The sequence below is a fragment of the Beauveria bassiana genome, assembly GCF_000280675.1.
Source record: "Beauveria bassiana ARSEF 2860 unplaced genomic scaffold BBA_S00024, whole genome shotgun sequence".
NCBI lineage: Eukaryota > Fungi > Ascomycota > Sordariomycetes > Hypocreales > Cordycipitaceae > Beauveria > Beauveria bassiana.
The window spans coordinates 200,837-219,952 of record NW_007930859.1 but is presented as its reverse complement, the minus strand read 5'-3'; the positions used below and the strand labels follow the sequence as shown (position 1 = coordinate 219,952).

The following is a 19,116-nucleotide window of genomic DNA, read 5'->3' as shown; positions in this document are numbered from 1 at the left end:
CAAGGTGACGGTCTTTTAATGGTCAAACACATCAAACATGTCACGATTGGCAGACAGATGGGACGTGCCGCTCGACCTGGTCAACAAATCGAAATTTGAGTCGAGTTCGAACGGCATCATTTGATTTACCTTCAAGAAGAACTAGCATCAGCAGTGGCGTATCATTTTCGCAGCCTGATCTCTGATGAAGACGGCCGCGTTGGAACACGAAAACCTTCCGCGGCCTCAAACCACGCCACCATGGCTTCTAGACTCCATTCGCCTTTAAAAGAGCAAATGTTCTCGATTGATGCCACTTAATTGCGACTAGAATATTTTCGAGACCCCCGTCAAGTGCAAGAGAGTTCCAGGCTGGCCTAGCACTTGCGCCTCATGCTGCTTCGACCCGACGATTAATCCGTTGCGCACCATGACAGAACATAATGTAGTCGCCTCGACTACAAAGTCTAAAGAGACTTCAAATGATTCGCCGGATGGAGCGACGCCGCAGAATTCACCAAGATTTGAGAGGGGGCCAAGGTTCTGGGCCATCATTGTCGTCCTCGCCATCATCAGCCTCCTCACAACACTGGAAGGCACAGTTACATCGACAATCATGCCATCTGTCGTTGACGATTTGGGTGGTGGAGAACTGTTTATATGGGTTTCCAACGCATACTTTCTGACCATGTAAGTCTTCCCCAAACTGCTCAGACTTGAGCCACAGTTTCCGCCCGGTTTGTGCCTAACCGACCGTGGGCCATTTGTCTTGCAGGACTTCTCTTATGCCCATGTTTGGTCAGCTTGCAAATGTATTCGGGCGCCGATGGCCGCTGATTTTATCTGGGGTTGTCTTTATGATTGGAAGCGGTGTTTGTGGAGGGTGAATTGTTCCCATTCCATGGAGCCTAAAACTCTTACTAACGAGGAAGATGTGCAGAGCCAACAGTATGGCTGCCATGATTGCCGGTCGAGCGTTACAAGGCGTCGGAGGCGCAGGCATCGGCGTTCTTTGCGAGATTGTCATCTGCGACCTTGTGCCACTCCGCGACAGAGGCACCTATATGGGTGCCGTGCTTGGTATGGTCGGCATTGGAGCCGTTCTCGGGCCTCTCTTTGGCGGCCTGCTCGTCAGCTACAGCACCTGGCGCTGGGCCTTCTACATGAGTCTACCTATTGGTGGTGTTGCCGTTGTGCTTCTTTTTGCCTTTTTGAAAGTCAAGTATGACAAATCTCAGACGTGGGCCACCAAGTTCTCAAGCCTGGACTGGCTGGGCAACTTCCTCTTCATCGGCGGCTCTGTGCCAGTGCTAATTGCCCTTGGCTGGGCGGGAGGCCAACACTCGTGGTCGTCATATCAGGTCCTGGTGCCGCTTCTGGTTGGCCTGGCCACGATGAGCGCATTTGTTGTTATCCAAGGTAACGAGCGTCTTACGCCCAATCCCATCATGCCCCTTCACCTCTTTAACAACTCCATCAGTTCTGCTGTCTTTCTCATCACATTTCTGCACGGCATCGCTACCATGTGGGTGCTCTACTTCCTCCCAGTGTACTTCCAAGGTGTTCTCGGCGTATCTGCCTACAGAGCAGGCATCTACCTTCTCCCCACCATCCTGGCACTTCTCCCAGGCGCCATCATAGGCGGCTTGCTTCTCAGCAAGTTTGGTCGCTACAAGCCCATTCTTGTCTTTTGCTTTGCCACTGTCGCTATCGGCTTCGGTATATTCACGCTCCTGGACGAGAACTCAAGCACGGGTGTCTGGGTGGGCTTCCAGATAGTCGAGTCCTTTGGCGCAGGCGCTGGCATTGCAGCCATGCTCCCGGCGCTGCTCGCACCACTGACTGACAAGGACACCGCGCTGGCGACGGCCACGTTTGGCTTCATGCGCAGCTTTGGCGTCATGTGGGGTGTCGCCATCGCCGGTACCGTCTACACCAGCCGCGCCGCCCAGCTAGCGGGCTCGGGGGCGATCAACGATCCCGCAGTAACGGCCAAATTTAAGGCCGGTGGGGCGTACGGTGCTGCACAGTCTCGATTTCTGGAGCTGCTCTCGCCACAGATACGTGCTCAGGTAATTTCTGTGCAGAGCACCGCTCTCAGGCGGACCTGGCAAGTTGCCATTGCTTTCGGCGCGGTTGGTCTCATCGCCGCTATAGTTATGAAGCAGATGCCGCTTAGAAAAGAGAACAAAACCGAATTTGGCATGGTGGCTAAGGACAAGCTTACCGACGAGGAGGCAAATGATACGACCGAGAAGGAAGCCCCAGCGACTGGGTCGTGATACAAGTACCCCATTGGAAAGCGGCAACATGAAGTAGAATATTTTAGCGGACAAGAAGTTCATTGCATCCACTCGATTGCTTTAAATTGCCGTTCTAATTACCAAGCTCCCACGATACCAGCTATGGGAATATCAATACCAGTAGTATACGTCGACGTCTCACTCAGCAGGTACACGTACGCCCCGCCAAGCTCCTGCGGCAGAGCCAAACGAGGCATTCCACCATAATTCTTCATCTTATTCCCCCATTCCGGGTCTTTTTCGATATAATACGTCAATGCCGTCTTTACAAACCCAGGCGAGATGCTGTTGACGCGAATGCCATATTGTGCCCACTCCATGGCCAGAGTGTGCGTCATGTTTCGCACCGCGCCCTTTGTTGCGCCGTAGGGGGCCGACGGGGCAGCCTAAATTGAGTCGGTCAGCGCACAATCTCTCTTTTGCTTCCTCGCAGTGTAAGGCATCGCGGTAGCTTACTCTGTTGGGACGATATGAAGTCATGCTTGCGGTGAAGACAATGCTGCCTTTGCATCCGAGCTTGATGAATGTTCTCGCCGCGGCGGTCGCGCAGTTCCACGAGCCATAAACATTTAGCTCAAACAGTCGCTTGACCTGGTCCATGGTAAAGTCCAGCGCGGGCTGGTGCTTTGTGGCTCCAGCATTGGCAATCATGCCATCGAAGCGTTTCTTCTTGGCGACAATGGCATCGAGCGCCGCCTGGACGCTCTCTTCCTTTGTGACATCACAGTGCCAAAACTCTAGCTTGCCCGGGAAACACTTTTCCAGATCCGCGAATGACTCCGCGGGTACTGAAATGTCCAAGCTAAAGACGGACGCAGCGTCGTTGGCGAGGCACACCTCTGCAAGTGCCAGGCCAATACCTTGATTGGCACCAGTGACTTTTCACTGTCAACATGCAGGCTGCGACATAAATGAGGGTGATACGCACTGGCAATGACTTTGTCTTTGAGAGTTACGCTCCAGTCGTGGTTGGGGCCAGGGAGTGTGCTCAGGGTTGTGGGCAGGGATGAGGCGCCGCCATCGTGCACAATCGCGCCATTAGCTACTGCAACCATTGCGGCAAGGATGAAATTTGCCTGTCGTGAGATGTAATGAATGCAAAGGCAGTTGGAAAGATCAAAGTAATGATGTTTTGCCAAGTTCACTTGCTGTGATTAAATACAGTGCGTAGAGACGCCCCAGAGTTGCCTGTAGCCGATGTCAAAAGCCGCTGGGCGGACATCCAGCCACGCCTTCACTTACACGACTCGCTGAAACGGTCTGCCGTAAGTGGCTTTGAATCTACAGGGGCCGCGACACGCGGTCTCTACTATTTGCCGAAGGATTTATCGAACGACTGCGTATAAGTGGTGCGCGAGACGCGATCAGCCCTCCGCAGCTCCCCCACACTTTTTACCCCAGAAAGCCTAGTTCCGAGGAATATTCAACACTCTTCCCCACGCCCGCCTAAACTGTTGATCGGCCCCCCCGCAGACCGTTGCTCAGCCATGAGACCCATTCTCCCTTTTCGACACTCGTCCAACGTTGACTGCTGTCTGCGAGGGCGCCGAAAACTTGATAAAGATGGCACTCTGCTTCGCCGACTGCGATATCCTGAGACTTTGAGCATCATGCTGCCTTGGCGTCATCCTGTCTCCAGGCTTATATAAACACAAACATGCCATCCGATATCATCATGGAAAAGCAGCTCGAGTGTGAACACCACGATGTGTTGGAGACATCCAATAGCTCATCCACCATGGATACTGCCTTGACGCCTGAAGAACTAGAGCAGGAGAAGAAGCTTGTTCGAAAGATTGACTTGTACATTCTGCCCTGTATGTGGTTCATGTATTTGTTGTCGTACATGGACAGAACCAAGTAAGTCTCGATCTCTGACTGCATCTGGCAACCAGATATTAACCGTTTAGTATTGGAAACGCCAAGATTGCCGGGATGGACAAGGACCTCGGCCTGGACTCGAACAAATACTCCATCGCCTTGACAGTCTTCTTCGTCAGCTATGTCGTCTTTGAAGTGCCGTCAAACATGATTCTGACCAGAACTCGTCCGAGTCGCTACCTTGCGACCATCATGTTCCTGTGGGGCGGCGTCACCGTTGGCATGGCCTTTACGCCCAACTACGGCGCCTTTGTTGCCTTTCGCTTCCTCATGGGCCTCTTGGAGTCTGGGTTCGCGCCCGGCATCCTCATGATTCTGTCCTCGTGGTATCGCAAAGAGGAGCAAAGCCGGCGTTTTGCCGTGTACATTTCTGCTGCCATCTTATCCGGCGCCTTTGGTGGCCTTCTTGCCGGCTCCATTACGAGCGGCTTGCACGATGCGCATGGAATACAGGGATGGCGGTGGCTTTTCATTGTCGAGGGTGTGGGCACCATGATTACGGCCGTCATTGCCGTCTTTATTATTCCGGATTTCCCTAGCAATATGTCGAAACGCAAGCTCAGCGTCGTGGAGAGAAGTTTGGCTATTCGGAGACTTCAAGTCGATGCTAGAAGTCACACCACCGAGGAACAGCCACATTTGACTCACCTACAGGCATTAAAGTTGAGTTTGACCAGCTGGAAAACATTGTTACTTGTTGTTGGCTACATGGTAAGTATAAATCAAAGTAAATCCGTGTCCCACCTTGCTGGGTCCGTGTCTGATTCGTTCTACTTGACAGGCCATCGTCGGGTCTTCCACTCTATCTTACTTTTATCCGACACTGGTCAAAGGCCTCGGATATGAACAAAAAGAAGCACAGTACATGACTATTCCCATCTTTGGCGTTGCATTTGTCACCACAGCCGTCATAGGATACGTTGCCGACAAAAACTCGAAATGGCGCGGCGTAATTCTCGGGGCCATGATGAGTGTTGCAATGCTCTGCTCCATTATTATATGTGCCGTGTACAATGTCAAGGCGAGATATGCCCTTCTTGTCATCATGGCCTCGGGGCTCTGGGCATCGAATGGTCTTGCGCTGTCGTACGCATCGGTGACGTTTTCTTCAATGCCCAACGAAGCGAAAGCAGTGTCACTGGCATTGGTCAATGCCATGGGAAACCTGGCACAGATTTACGGAGCCTACTTGTTTCCGGCAGAGGACGCTCCAAAGTATCTTACCGGGTTTGGCGTCATCAGCGGCCTGTGCTTGACTGGTGTGCTGGCATACATGGCGTTGCATCTACTTCTTGGACGAGTTGCGAAGCGTAGTGCGAAAAACTGAGCTGAACCTACCAGGCGCCCTGTATATTTATAATGTGTCTCTAATGAAGTTCTCAAATGACTTATGCTTTTTTTTTCTTTTTTTGCCCTTTCTGCACTGGGACGGCTTGAAAAAGTTGAATGCACACTTTTCGGTCATATGCTGCATGGACCTGAATCAGGCGGACCGGAATGCTGCTTCGGCTGCACGACAGTGTACACTTGATCAATTCATATCTCGAATACTCAGTAATTCGGCGCCCATGCTTGGCGGCTATTGCAGCAAGACTTCTATTCATTTCATGCAGTTCTTGCGCATAAAACGGCCCTCGAGTCACCATCGGTATGACCCATGCCCACACTATTAGCCTGTCATCCTGTTAGCTTGTTCCCAGGAGAGTGGCGCAGTGCACAAAGCATAGCACAGCAGCGCATTGCCTCCAAAATAATTGCAGCATTATTACTAGAATCCACAATCTAGTGATTTTGCCTTTCTAAAGCAAAGCAGAGTTTCACGACAACCAGCGGGACAGAATCGTTAAAGCAGAGGCCTGAAAGCTGCGAGACGTGTCGTCGTTGGTTTGTGGTTGCTAGCCGAGACACAAAAACAGCACTCATGCGGCTATGCAAATCAAGAACATGGCGAATCCTGCATGAGATGGAATTACCGGTATTTTTGTTCATATTAGCACGCAACCATGAGAAAAACCAAAAAAAAAAAAAAAGAAAATTGGTCTACTCTGGCGTAACGTCTCTTTGGCAAGGCACAGCCACGCGGGTTGCATGAAAGCCGACGTTGGACGTGAGACACACTTCCAAAGACTGCACAGCCCGTGCAAGCGTAAATCATTTTGAAGATTTATACGATATTCTTTCAGACGTAAGCAAGACTATAAACAGTATTTGCATGTCAATTTTGTACCAACGCGGTAGTGCGATGTATAACCCTAACCCTTGTTCATCCTTCCCAGAACTACTATTCAAGTTACACTTACAACTTGGCCTCGAGTGCCTCTAGTATTTCATTCTGATTCGTCAACATCCTTGTAAGATGGAGTCTCGTGGGCCGCATACTGTGGATGCGATGCAGTCGGCAATCGTTGAGTCGAGTACCCGTGTTGCCGTGTCTGTGTTTCGCGAATTGGCTCATTCTTTCACATCTTGTATACTTCCTTGGTTGCGGAACAATGTACAAAGTAAACTGCGGTGCAGAATTGTCAAGAATCGCAAATGGATGAGCATCTTAAATGCGATAACCACTTCTCCTCTGGAAAGGTCAACGTCTGTGCTCTGCCGTTGCTCTGCTCTTGTCTGCTATTGCTCAGGGCAATACGAAGCTTGCGAGGGGAGACAGGCAACGCTACTGTACGACTTGGGCTGGCTAAGCGAACTTTATTCCGTGTCAACGTGTGTCCATTGTCGGCTAACTTTAATGGTCCCCGCCGGTGGGGCACTTGTACGTAAATAGTTGACATGAAAGAGAATGAATGCTACGCTGCAGTCTTACTGGAGCAGCTCAGGAGATCTGCGCAATACTAACTGCATAGTACTTTGCCGCTAGCATACGCCACGTGCACAGGGCTGGGTTAAACTGAATTCGGTGTCGTCAGGAAGCGTTGCGAGGTGCTCAATACATGGATTATATCCATTAGCTCAAGCGGTTCTCTTTGCATTCTATTTCCATCTCGTTAAGTGGCTTGCCCTTTGACTCTTCCCTAGCGGTAATTGAATACACGGCCAAGTTGCGATGCCCATCGCATCTTGTACCATTTTTTGTACCAGATTCGAGTTTTCTTTGTTCCAACAGAAATCCGAATCACTGTAGGGTGAGTGATGGTCGAGGTGCTGTGGGGCGCCAATTGATGCTTTTTCGGCAATTTCCATTCAGTGGGGCGCTTTGCTTTCTCTGGCTTAACATATTTGGATTGAGCACTGCGGTTCTCGTGGGATTTGAACGGATAGTCGGCACTTTACCGGGGACAATGACCGAGTCAGCCATCAAAGTTATGGATGTCCGCTCTCACCTGCCTCCACCACACGATCTGGAGTATTAACTGCATCTGCCCTGACCCTTTAGCAATCGATGCCTTGGCCCTGGGTATGAAAAAAACATCGCCGATCCACACCATCAACTACCACACATTTATTATTACTATAATAGCCTTAGGATAAAAGATAATAATTATAAAAAAATATTATAATATAATTAAACTACTAAATAATTTATTTACTTAAATCTTTTTTAATATACTTATAATCTTATATATATAAAATTAATATAAAATTAATAATAATTTTATTTAAAAACTTATTTATTTTTTAAATAAATTTATAAAATATAATAATATTTTATTAAAAAAATCTATAAGTTAATATTATAATATTATCTTAATAGTTTTTAATATATATTAAAATAAGTTTTTATAAATTATTTATAAATTATTATAAATCTTCTTATTTTTATTAACCCTTATATACTTTTTTATTATTATAATTATTTTAAAATATATTAATAATTAACTTTAAGGTTTAAATAATTTATATAAAGCTTATTACTAAAACTTATTTTAGTAATACTTTTCTTAATTTATTTTATTATAGATAGTTAGTTTATAACTATTAGTTGTGATAAAGGTTGTGGTGTATCGGCGGTGTATTTTTCACACCCCTTGCTTGGTTACCTTTCCCAGTCAAGCTTGGATGTTCTCCTAGTAGCGGCTCCGTTGCTCTTGACATCAATTCCGGGCTCTGTCAATTGTGGGGGCGGCTCTTATCTACGGTGCAGAAAAACCATTCTACGATAAGCGCCAAGTACCGTTCTAGCCGCTGGTTTTGTGACGAGCGCAATACGTTAAAAGACACGCCAGAAAGGCGCAATGCAATCTACAGTCAATCTACAATCTATGGCGCTTAACTTGCAGACTTTCGTGGCTCGTCTCGCTCAAAGGTTCGGATCAGTCAACAGTAGCCTCGACATATAGGTAGGTAAGACCCGATAGGTGATATTGTCGGGCTAGGACCCCGCCAGATCGGATTTAGACCACTGAGCAGTCACCACTACTGCTCCGCTCATTCTAGAATCAGGAACCAGGCACCATTCTTGTTATTGAGCTCAAGAGCCGCATACATTGATCTGTTGACTGAAGCGCACTGCAAATCGTCGGCACTTCTCTGGAAAGAACCAAATGCGCGATTAGAAAACTTGTTTCGCCGTTTCGCTGGCTGCGCTATTAAATAGAAATTGTCCAAGACCGGATACGACGCCATGGCCTTGGCAGTTACCGCCTCTGACTATCAATACTGAGCAGATAGATTTATTAGCGTCTGCTCCATCCCAAAAAAGGGAAGCAGGTACGAGAGCTGCAGGTGGACCTAGCTAAGATAATTCATCCCTTGTGTGTGGCTGGCTCGTTATGGCTTTAAGTTAGGCACCCCGTTAGTGGCTCCAATACGAGTCGTCAGCGCCTTCCCGCTGAGACCTGGTGTAGTCCCCTATTTCGGCTCTTGATCCCTCCTCACTTTGTTTTTTTTTTCTCTAGACGAAACATAACGTACTGTCCGTATGCGCCGTGCAAACTGACTCTAGGTGACGGATTCGCCTTCGAACCAAATCACAATGGCTGTTCTGCCCGGCCAGTGGCCGCTGCACCTGCTTTTTCTGCCTTTGTTCGCCCTACTGATCCAAGGTCAGATGTACAATACTGGCACCACTGGCACCACTGGCACCACTGGCACCACTGGCACCACCGGCACCACCGGCACCACTGGTAGCAGCAGCAGCACCATCACCCGCCAAAACAACCTCACATTCCTCGGAGTATTTGGCAACCTTCAGCGCTTCCCGGCCAGTAATCCAGTATACGAGGTCGGGGGCCAAGTTACGATAAGCTGGGAGACCGTGTACGACACCGTCGATATTTGGTTGGGGCAGATGTACCCAAACACGCCGTCCGGGACGCCACAGTTGCAAGGTAAGCAATCACCAAAGGGACACAGCTGCATCGGTGTGTCTACTGAGAACCTCATCAAATTGCCCTGCGCTGACGCTATGGATCGCAGCCGGAATTTCAAACGGCACGTATACCTGGCACCCCAGTCTTGATAACTTTCCATCTTCTCTTGGCAAGGGTCAAGATGCCATCCTATATTTTCAGGCGTACGAAGGCGGCAGTCGCGGCCCGCCGACACAAAGCCACTCATTCAACCTGACACTGCCCGATGAGTCTTCCTCGACGTCGGGGGAGCCATCAGCGACGTCGATACCGAGCGCAGAAGGCATTGCATCAGGATCAAACGCAGGGCTGTCAGGGGCTGCCATTGCAGGCATCGCCGTCGGCGCCACGCTTGGCGCCGCGCTGCTGGCTCTGTGCGCCGGCCTCGCTTTCTACAGCTGGCGTCGGCGGCAGAAGAGGTACGGAGCATATGGGGACATGGACAGTGAGGCAAAGAGCCAGTTTGAACCCGGGCATTCGTCGGCGCTGGATCTGTACGCCGAGGCGCTGGGTGACGTGCCCCCGGTTGAGCTGAGCTGCGATGGTGAAATTCGTCCGGAGCTGGATGCCGCGACCACGATGCGATTTCCGCCGCCGCCCGAGGCATCAACAACCCATCAGACTGAAGCGACAAAGACGCAACTTCATCCCTGGACTCGCTGGTTCAGACGCATTCGACAGTCGCCACGGAAGCGATGATGAAGCGAGTTATCATTACGACGAACACACGGTTACAGATGACCACGAATGGAGCGATAAAGTACGCAGATCCAGCGGTCCACTGTTTGAAGCCAATTGCACCGCACTGGCTTCATCACATTTAATAAATCGAGGCGTCGTGCGATGGCGGTGCCACCCGAGCATTCTTAGCGTGCGTTGGATGCCATCTGCAGCCTCACTAGGAACGTCACCCTCAACGCTGGTACACACAATCGCGACAGGATTTGCCGCGGCTTAGCAGAATACTGACGACCTGGCTATCCACGTATCGTCTACCGGTACAGTGGCAAGACTTTTTACTGCGCTAATGCACAATGATACGCGGCAAGACGCGCACCGAAGGGGACTTTGGCGACGGATTGTATCCGGTAATTACGTCAGGTCAGTGCACATGTCTGGGGCCATTGGTCCGGCCAAGTCCGCCGAATACCCAGAGCTGCACGTCCAAGAGGACGCCAAGTGGGTAGGGGAAGATGGAACTACTGGAACAAAGTACGAAGTACGGATTACCAGTAGACAGCGTGACAGCCAAGTCTTGTTTGACTTGAATAGGCCTCTTTGGATATTGCTTGTGCGACTTGATCCAACTTGGCTAGTGAAATCTGGGACAATTTGTATGAATGACCTTGTAGTAACAATGTGAGCAAGCTGTACAGTGTTATCGCATAACAGAAGAGCCAAACCACGGGCGTCGAGCACCGAGTCAAGTTCTGACAGCGGCTCCATACCCACTTGCTACCTTGGAGCACAACGACTAAATTACCAGTACGAGTAGGTATTTACTAGTGGCCCCGCCATCACAATAGTACCTAGCTGCCTTTGTCTTGAAATTTTCCGAATCCTGCCTTTTCCTGCCCACTGGCGACGTTATAGCACGAGGCCAACTTTACCGTTCATCAGATCCGGATATGCCTCTTAATGTTACCCGAGGTCCGTCCCTGCAACTTGGTCAATGTCGAGAATGTTGGCGGCCCTCGGCTCATGGGAGTCATGGCCATGAGCCCACTTGGTGTCTTCTTCTTGGCTCGTCACTGAGTCTAAAAACTAGGGTGCTGCCCAGAACTTAAAAAAAAAAAACAACTCCCCTGTCGTGAATTACCCCTGGACTGTGAACTCGATAGAATCGCCCCAGAAACATTCTATCCGAACATCATCTGCACCACGCTTTTCCTCAAATCTGGTTGCCTGTTCCTCTGCCTGGCTAGCCAGTCAATGTTGACAGTGGCTACCTCTACTGCCAGCCCGGTCCCTACATAGAGTCGCATCAACAAGTTCTGTCGTACAAACACATGGAGTGATGGCCGCCTTGCGACGTTTTGGCCTTTTACTCACCCTATCGATATGCATCGCATGCAGCATCGCCGACCGCAATTCCGGCATCTTTAGCAAGCCACCCGGTAGCGCCTACGGCAATTTCGCCCTCAATGCTGTGTATCCAGCCGACGAGGACATCGAGTTTGCCTGGTCGTATGCCGACCGCCCGATTGACTTGCTATTGGAGCGCGTTGACCTAACGAACCTGTCTGCGATTTCGAGAAAATGGGTACTAAAGTGTATGTCACTTATCGTTTTCACCTTTGCTGATGCTGTGCATTGAACAAAAGACCACTGCTCATCTTTTTGCAATGACTTTGGCTGCTAACAAACGGATGCAGCTGCCATCTCCACACAAAACTACACCTGGACGCCTGAAGGACGAGAAGAGTATTTGAACGACCCCGAGGATGGTGGCCTCGACACCGTTTTCGTCGCCTCCCTCAGCTTTGTAGGAGCCAAAACGACTATTTGGAGAACGCCTAGCCATTACTTCAACGTTTCGCGGGCCGCGTTACCCTTGCCCAGTACGCCGTCGCAAGTCGATGAATCCCCCAAATCTGGTGGTCCCTCTGCGGCCACCATTGCGGGAATAGCCATCTCTGCCGTGCTCATCTTTGTGGCCGTGCTAGGAACTGTTCTGCTGCTCTTTTGGAGACGCTCGCGCCGCGCAAAGCGGCCCCATCGACCCCCGAGCCAGACCTCTTCTATGCGCAACGTTTTGCGCGCGCCGAAATCGATGGACGAGGTCGCCGCTGCTAAAGAAAGCTGCAGCAGCAGTAGCACTACCACCAGCAGCAGCAGCAGCAGCAGCGGATCATGCAACGAGGAGCGCCATGCAGAGCTTCACGCGCAAAATGTCGTAATTGCGGAGCTGCCTGGCTCTTGCTGGACAGACTTTACTCCAGAGCTACCGGGAGTCTGGCGCATTCGGCGATCTGGCGACAGCTGGGAACCCGATGCGCCTGAGAGGCTTGATGTCAGGCCGTGTAATGCGGTGCGGCGGGACTTGGCTCAGTCCGACGAGAAGATTGACCTCGAGAAAGATGATGACGAGGACAGGGTTGAGGGGACCGAGGACACCGGCCGGCCGGCGACACCTCCGCCGCAATATGCCACTTGCGGCTCACACACCCTCGAGCCTTTTATATTCAACTCTCTCGAATATCAACTACCAGTGAAGGAACAAGACACGAACAATAACACATAAGGACCGAAGAGAATCACGCTCAAGAACCTACAACACACGGACAATCCTATATCAGCAGCGAAGAGAATCACGCTCGAGAAACTACAACACACCGACAATAATATTTCAAGAGCAAAGAGAAATACGCCCAAAGAAACTACAACACGCCAATCTCCATGTTTTAGCGCCAGAAACATGCCCATTTGACTCAAAGATGGGCAGCAAGGCCTACCGCTTGATCTATTTCCGCTCTCAAAACTGCGCTGTCTCCTGGTGGCTGCAGAGTTGGTGGTACCGCCATCGACGATGGTTCCACGCGCAGGCAGAGAAGTGTCTGGTGTAAAAGTGATATGCGCCTCAAGAAAGCCTGCAATGGCATTAATCCCCGGGAGCTAATGCCGTACAGCCATGGGCCATCTGGTTTGGCCTCCCAGCTCCTTGGCTTTGCATCCATCGCGACTTTGCGCTGCAATTAGACTATCGCACATGATTGGTCTCGGTCTTCTCATGACTTCTTGGCATTGACAACAGATTTGCCATGTCTATAATTTGTTTTTGTCTGCTACCCGGCTTAAGTCTGACGGCATGTTCGTAGATCCGAATTTCGTTTCAAGACCAGCCAACCTCGTCAGACGACAGAAGCGAGACGGTGTTCCGAGGTATTCTTTACATTAACTATACAATAAATCAACTATAACATGATTATGTATGCGGTACAGATGTGTTGTGTGCTTCGTCGTCTGTCGGGATTCCATCTACCAGCGTCGACCGTCTTCTGGAAGGGCGGTCCGAGTTTCTTCTGCTGGGTCCTCGTAGGGCTGTAATGTCAATGGAGCAACGGCTGCCGAGGCGTCTGGCGAAAAGCCAGGCGACATCCCGGAAGCATATCCCTCCTCGAGGTCACTCGGATACAAGCTATCATGAGAGCCATTCATGACACTAGTAACCGTCGAGAGCATTGACGGCGGCCTCAAGTGCGACATTTCATCCAGCATGATTGAGTCGGGCCTGGAGCCGTCCGGCTCAAAAGTGCCCAAGGTGCTCGTCGACGCGCCCCTTCCAGCAACAAATCTGCCCACCAGCTTGTCCGGCGGCCTCACAACGCTCTTTTGTCTCCCCAAAGCAGGCGCGGTCTGTTGTCCCTCTGCAGCCGCTCTGAACGTCTCCGGAACCACGTTGAGGTCGTCGCCTTGCTGCTCGGCCTGTTCAATTGCCTGCTGCGCCGTGGTGTTGACGTCGGCGGCGGCGGCGTCTGCGCGCGGGCCGCCCCACGTCCGCTGGCCGGCCGTGAAGATGCCGTAGACCATGTAGTACCAGTTGAAGAAGGGATTGAGGACAAACATGAGCGGGTACATCCAAATCTTGAACCGCCGCAGCTTCGTGCCAAAGTAAAACATGAGCAGCCAGTTGAGCCCGAGGGAGATGCCGATGAAGCCGACGGGCAAGTCTTTGACCTTGGCCACGGTCGTCGCCAAGGCCAGCACCATGATGAAGAAGAGCAGCGCCGTGGTCCGGATGGTGTTTTGCATGAAGCGAATGACGATGAGCACAGGGTACCTTTTCCACAACCGGCTGTCGGTCAGCATGCAGACCTCGTTGGCGATGAAGCCGAGGAACCACCGCCGCCGCTGCTTGACCAAGGAGCGAAACGTCTGCACCGCCTCCGTCTTGCAAAAGGCCGACGTGCACATTTGGATCTGGTGGCGCTTGCGCGCGCCAATCATGAATAAGTGGGTGAGCCAGCGGTCCTCGCCGAGATGGCACTTGGCAAAGTCAAAGAGATCGTCGCATTCTTCGGCCTTGTCGGCGAAGTAGTACTTTGCCATTCTTCGAAACGCGGAGAAGCGCAGCATGGTCAAGGCCCCCGGCAAGCAGGTCACGGAGCCGCAGGCTGACTCGACGGTGCGCTCAAAAAGCTGTCCGTGGACGTATTCGAGGTCTTGGAGCAACGTTATCAGACTGTGTTTTCGGGTTGTTGATGTAATGACGCCCGTCATGGCTAGCATGTCTCCTTTGTTTCCAGGACTCAATTCCATGTCGTACATGAAATTCTGCAGGCAGACCTTGTCAAGAATGCAGTCCGAGTCGATAAAGAGAATAAAGAGGTCATCTCGCTTCCGTAGATATTGGCCGTAGATTCTATCGATGAGTTTAAACGTCGACTTTTGGCAATGTCTCTTGCCGCCATGGACAAACCTCGATACGGTTACGCGAGCGCCCTTGTAGATGACATCCAAACTCCTCGGATACTTTCCTGGCGGTAGCTCTACACCGAGACTCTCGAGCAGTCCTAGATAGAGCTTATCCACCTCGTCACCATCAAAGGACAGGAAAGCGTGTATGCAAGCCGGCGGGTAGTCGCAGCTGACAACCGAGTTAATCGCCGTGATAAGGACGTCCAGCTCTTCGCGATATATAGGCATGACGACCACGACCTTGGGGGCAGTATTGTCATCCAGCACTTGTCTGATACGTCGTGTACGGCCGAGGTTGTGGGTGACGAGTTGGTAGACGCAGAACAGCCAGGGTATCGTGAGCAGGATGGAGAAGCTCCAGAAGGCAAACCATTGCAAAAAGGATACCATGGCTCGTGGAAAGACTCGAGAGATTTGACCGGGTAGAGGAAGCGTAACGACCATGATGGGCAGGAATATCATCCTGAACTTGTGTTAGACTGGGGGTGAATGTGACTAAACAGAGAAAGTTGACTTATTACCGAAGAAGAATAAAGAGAATGCCTACAATGACGGAAAGCACCTTGACAGAGCGCTCTTCAGCCTTGCGATAGACTTTGAACAAACAGTACAGAAAGGCGGCCAGCCACATCACCCACTCGAGAAGAGCCATGAGCATGACAGTTCCTACAACGGAAGTGTAGGCTATCTACACAACCAAGAGATCAGTTACCTATGAGGAAAACCAAAGAAAAAGCCAATTTGCCCGATTCTGTTTACTTACATCCTTTGGCTGCCATTTGTCCGTGTCCGCCATTGTTGCCAGCAGTGTAAAAGGGTTCACAGTGGCGTTGACAGGTAAGGCTTGACTGGCTAAGACAAACAGCACCGCGATACGGGTCAAATATTATTAACAAAGATGAATAAAGAAATATGGCTCAAGAATAATTTTCCGCTACAGATTGGCAGTGAATCTAATCATCGCTATATTTTATCCCCGCCATCGTTGTTTCCGACGCAGGCCCCTTGACCCTTTGCGTCAAAACTCACTACGTAGCATCCTCTTTAGCTCATTGCCACTCATATGTCAAGATAGGGGAAACCGAGTTTCTAGAAATAGACACCAAACTATACACGTAATAAAAACACGACAGATTGTCTAGCCAAGTTTCCGCATTGCTAGGACATCCAGCCGACTCCACCACACCGCAGGCTCTCTCGTCTTGTATCCATAGCGTAGAAATTAGAGCCAAGGCAAGTGCTATTAAATCAATGTATTTAATAAAGAATATTGAAAAATTTCTGCAACCATGATACGAATCACGGCGCTATAGTAGCCACAAGGCTGATTACTTCGGCATCTGCCGTTGGCTATAACCCTTCACGTCATTATTCGCTACATAGCATCCCTTGAACCCCTGAGAAAAAAGGGGAAAGGTGTCTTTTTAGAAATAGACATAAGACTGTACGCGTAAGAAGAACACGAGAGGCCATTCGGCCAAGAATCCGCATCACCAGGACGTCCGACTCCACCACACCGCACAATCTCGTTTTATATTCCATACATTGAAGCTGGAGCGTTGAAGCAGGTGTTATCGGATGAAAATCTGTTGCAAAGACTATTGAAAAATTCCTTCAAAAGTACTATACGAGCCGGTGCGGCAGCAGCCAACGAGTCTCTCTTATCAATTTTGCTCTCCCTAGCCCGATGGCCAACTCCCAATTTCTGTTACTTCGGCTTCTGCTGTTGGCTATAGCGGCTTGCCTTGCTACCGCAGCCTGCGAATGTGGCTTCACTACAGCGCAGTCGTCTGCCAGCAACAGCTCTTTGACATTCACAAATGCCTTCGAGACTGACTTTACCGCCATCAAGAAGCCTTCCGAAATCCGTGGCTGGCGCGGCCAGCAGTACAATGTGACTGCTGCGCAAGGCCGAGGCCAGTACGGAAAAGCTTTCACCCTTGACAATATTGCTGCTTGCCCCAAGGGAAGCCCCAAGAACGATGGCTGCGCCAACAATGGCGCAGACGGCATTACACTCCACGTCGGGGGCCAGCTCTCTGATGGCGCCGTCACGGCTGCCGAGATGGCCACATCGCCAGACAACATGACTTGGGGCTCCTATCGATGCGGGATGCGTCTATCCGCTGTCAACGGCACGTGTGCGGCCTTTTTCTGGGCAAGTAAAAAACGCACCCCTCTGGAAATGCTTCACCACATCAGGCTAACACCTCTGCTTTTTTAGTTCTTCAACGACACGCAAGAGATTGACATTGAGTTTCTGTCCCGCGAATTCGACTTTGAAAACAACATCTACCCAGTCAATCTGGTGATTCAGTCCATGGCGTCGATGCAGGCGGGCTACGACGCCGCAAAGTCGGGCAACTTTAAGCGCGCAAATCTAACCTTTGACCCCACAAACGGCTTCCACGAGTACAGATTCGACTACCTGCCGGGAAAAGTGCGATTCTACGCAGACAGCAAGCTGCTCGCCGAAATGACGGGCGCGGACACGCCGTCGACGGCTGGGCATCTCGTGCTGCAGCACTGGAGCAACGGAAACGCGCTCTGGTCGGGGGGGCCGCCGACGGTGGACTCGCCGATTGTCGTGAGTTATGTCAAGGCCTACTTTAACTCTTCGGATGCACACGAGACGAACAAATGGGGAAAAAGTTGTGACGAGGCCAAGGTGGCTACGTGTGTGATTCCAGACGTGGGTGTCGAGAATGCAACTACTGGTGGCCAGTTCTTGTCTCGGCAAAACTCGAGCACTGCTTCTGCGCGGCCGCAGCTTGCTCAGGGGTTGCTCTTTGCTCTGTCATGGGTGTTTGTTTTGAGTGTCGCTTTCTTTTAGATCGAGAACCTTTTGATATCAGCTGGGTAGTGTATGGTCAACTAGGTACTGCATGGTCATCTATCTGCAGCTGTAAAATTAATTTGCCAAGCCAAAACTGTTGCTCGCGAATGCACGCCAAGCTTAATTTAGTCTGTTGTTTCTTGCCGAGGGCATGTATCATCAGGTCCATGCCAGGCTGATGCCTGCACGCCGAAACTCAAGACATCCGAACATCCACTGCACAATGCTCGTATCTCGTAAAGTGCCAATACTGTCAAGCATCTAGGGGATGGACTTGTTTCTATGTTTAGATTGACCTTGAGGATAGCCTGGATAGCATGTTGGGCCCACACAGCCCTAGCCTAGGTAGTTGTCGAGGTATTGATAGTGCACGAGCCAACAGCGCCCGGAAACTTGGCTGTGGAACCAGGGTAGTTGTGCTTCGTTTCCGGCCCTTGATCCCGAGGCAGACCCATTACTGTTGTTCAAAACTGCCCTTGTTCCATTCACACAACTTACACAGACTGACAATTCTATTTCTTGGAGCCCAAGCCAAAAACCTCGAGTATGACTGCTTTCTTCTTGGATTGGGAGCTCTGGCTGCAGCTATCATTCGTGGGTTCTACTCTCATCACCATCACTCATACCTATTCTAACCTGGCCATTGATATAGGTGCTAGCCTGTTCAATTGTCATTGTCATTGGCGCTGGTTTTGTTCGATTATGGCAAGTTGGCTACAAGAGACGCCGATACGAAAAGATAGGGGCGGTGCGATCTGAACAGTTGCGCCGTTGTGGCTTGGAGGACAGACACGTCGATGATGTACCGTTTGGGGCCAAGGCATTGGAGAGCGGCGTGGGAGCTCGCGGCGTTTGGGTTGCGCCGATGAACAGAATCAACATGGCTGAGCAAGTAAGGTGTGATGGTCAGTCTGTGACGAACTAGGGTACTGAAGTGCTTTGAAAACCATCAATAGATTAGATAGTTTGCATAGTTGGCCGCGTGAGGTATTATTCAATCAGTCACTTACCACGAGTCTTCATTTTAATTTACCAGACGGCTAAGCTCTAGAGAGAGGGAGTACGCTTTTGCTTTATTATTATAATCCCATATGCGGCTGTCGGTCAAGTTTATACCACTCGGTAAAGGCCTGCTTTTTCAGCTATGCCCCCGCATGTGGTTATATCAGTTATGCCTAGCCCTAGCCGCCGTCGATATCCAGAGGGTAGCCTAAGCCAAGTACTACAGCTATTAAATATTAATAACCATAGCTCTAGGTATCTGCTGTTGCTCGATAGGACCTATAATACTTCCTAACTTTACTTGTCTATAAAGGGTAATTTTAGTAATAAGATAAGTTATTAATCTTTATATAATATAGTTAATAAGCAAGCGGCGTAGATAAGCGAGTAGCGCATCTCT

The 19,116-nt window shown here is 50.4% G+C and overlaps 7 protein-coding genes across 7 annotated transcripts; 5 read left to right on the top strand and 2 right to left on the bottom strand.

Moving 5' to 3' along the window:
- Positions 1-409: 409 nt before the first annotated feature.
- On the top strand, positions 410-2,261 carry BBA_07351 (Major Facilitator Superfamily protein; the record flags this gene model as incomplete). The annotated part of the gene is made up of 2 exons (XM_008602448.1): positions 410-669; positions 920-2,261. 2 exons carry the CDS (start codon positions 410-412, stop codon positions 2,259-2,261), a joined length of 1,602 nt encoding a protein of 533 aa, XP_008600670.1.
- Positions 2,262-2,359: 98 nt separating this feature from the next.
- BBA_07350 (short-chain dehydrogenase) lies at positions 2,360-3,337 on the bottom strand (the record flags this gene model as incomplete). The annotated part of the gene is made up of 3 exons (XM_008602447.1): positions 2,360-2,668; positions 2,739-3,160; positions 3,211-3,337. The coding sequence occupies 3 exons, from the start codon at positions 3,335-3,337 to the stop codon at positions 2,360-2,362; spliced, it is 858 nt and encodes a 285-aa protein (XP_008600669.1).
- A 602-nt stretch (positions 3,338-3,939) lies between these two features.
- On the top strand, positions 3,940-5,490 carry BBA_07349 (vitamin H transporter; the record flags this gene model as incomplete). The annotated part of the gene is made up of 3 exons (XM_008602446.1): positions 3,940-4,142; positions 4,193-4,874; positions 4,945-5,490. 3 exons carry the CDS (start codon positions 3,940-3,942, stop codon positions 5,488-5,490), a joined length of 1,431 nt encoding a protein of 476 aa, XP_008600668.1.
- A 3,594-nt stretch (positions 5,491-9,084) lies between these two features.
- BBA_07348 (uncharacterized protein) lies at positions 9,085-10,159 on the top strand (the record flags this gene model as incomplete). The annotated part of the gene is made up of 2 exons (XM_008602445.1): positions 9,085-9,439; positions 9,528-10,159. 2 exons carry the CDS (start codon positions 9,085-9,087, stop codon positions 10,157-10,159), a joined length of 987 nt encoding a protein of 328 aa, XP_008600667.1.
- A 1,318-nt stretch (positions 10,160-11,477) lies between these two features.
- On the top strand, positions 11,478-12,704 carry BBA_07347 (uncharacterized protein; the record flags this gene model as incomplete). Its single annotated transcript, XM_008602444.1, has 2 exons — positions 11,478-11,733; positions 11,836-12,704. The coding sequence occupies 2 exons, from the start codon at positions 11,478-11,480 to the stop codon at positions 12,702-12,704; spliced, it is 1,125 nt and encodes a 374-aa protein (XP_008600666.1).
- Positions 12,705-13,438: 734 nt separating this feature from the next.
- On the bottom strand, positions 13,439-15,674 carry BBA_07346 (class VII chitin synthase; the record flags this gene model as incomplete). Its single annotated transcript, XM_008602443.1, has 3 exons — positions 13,439-15,341; positions 15,400-15,566; positions 15,642-15,674. The coding sequence occupies 3 exons, from the start codon at positions 15,672-15,674 to the stop codon at positions 13,439-13,441; spliced, it is 2,103 nt and encodes a 700-aa protein (XP_008600665.1).
- An 891-nt stretch (positions 15,675-16,565) lies between these two features.
- BBA_07345 (glycoside hydrolase family 16 protein) lies at positions 16,566-17,711 on the top strand (the record flags this gene model as incomplete). The annotated part of the gene is made up of 2 exons (XM_008602442.1): positions 16,566-17,006; positions 17,103-17,711. 2 exons carry the CDS (start codon positions 16,566-16,568, stop codon positions 17,709-17,711), a joined length of 1,050 nt encoding a protein of 349 aa, XP_008600664.1.
- Between the last annotated feature and the right edge of the window lie 1,405 nt (positions 17,712-19,116).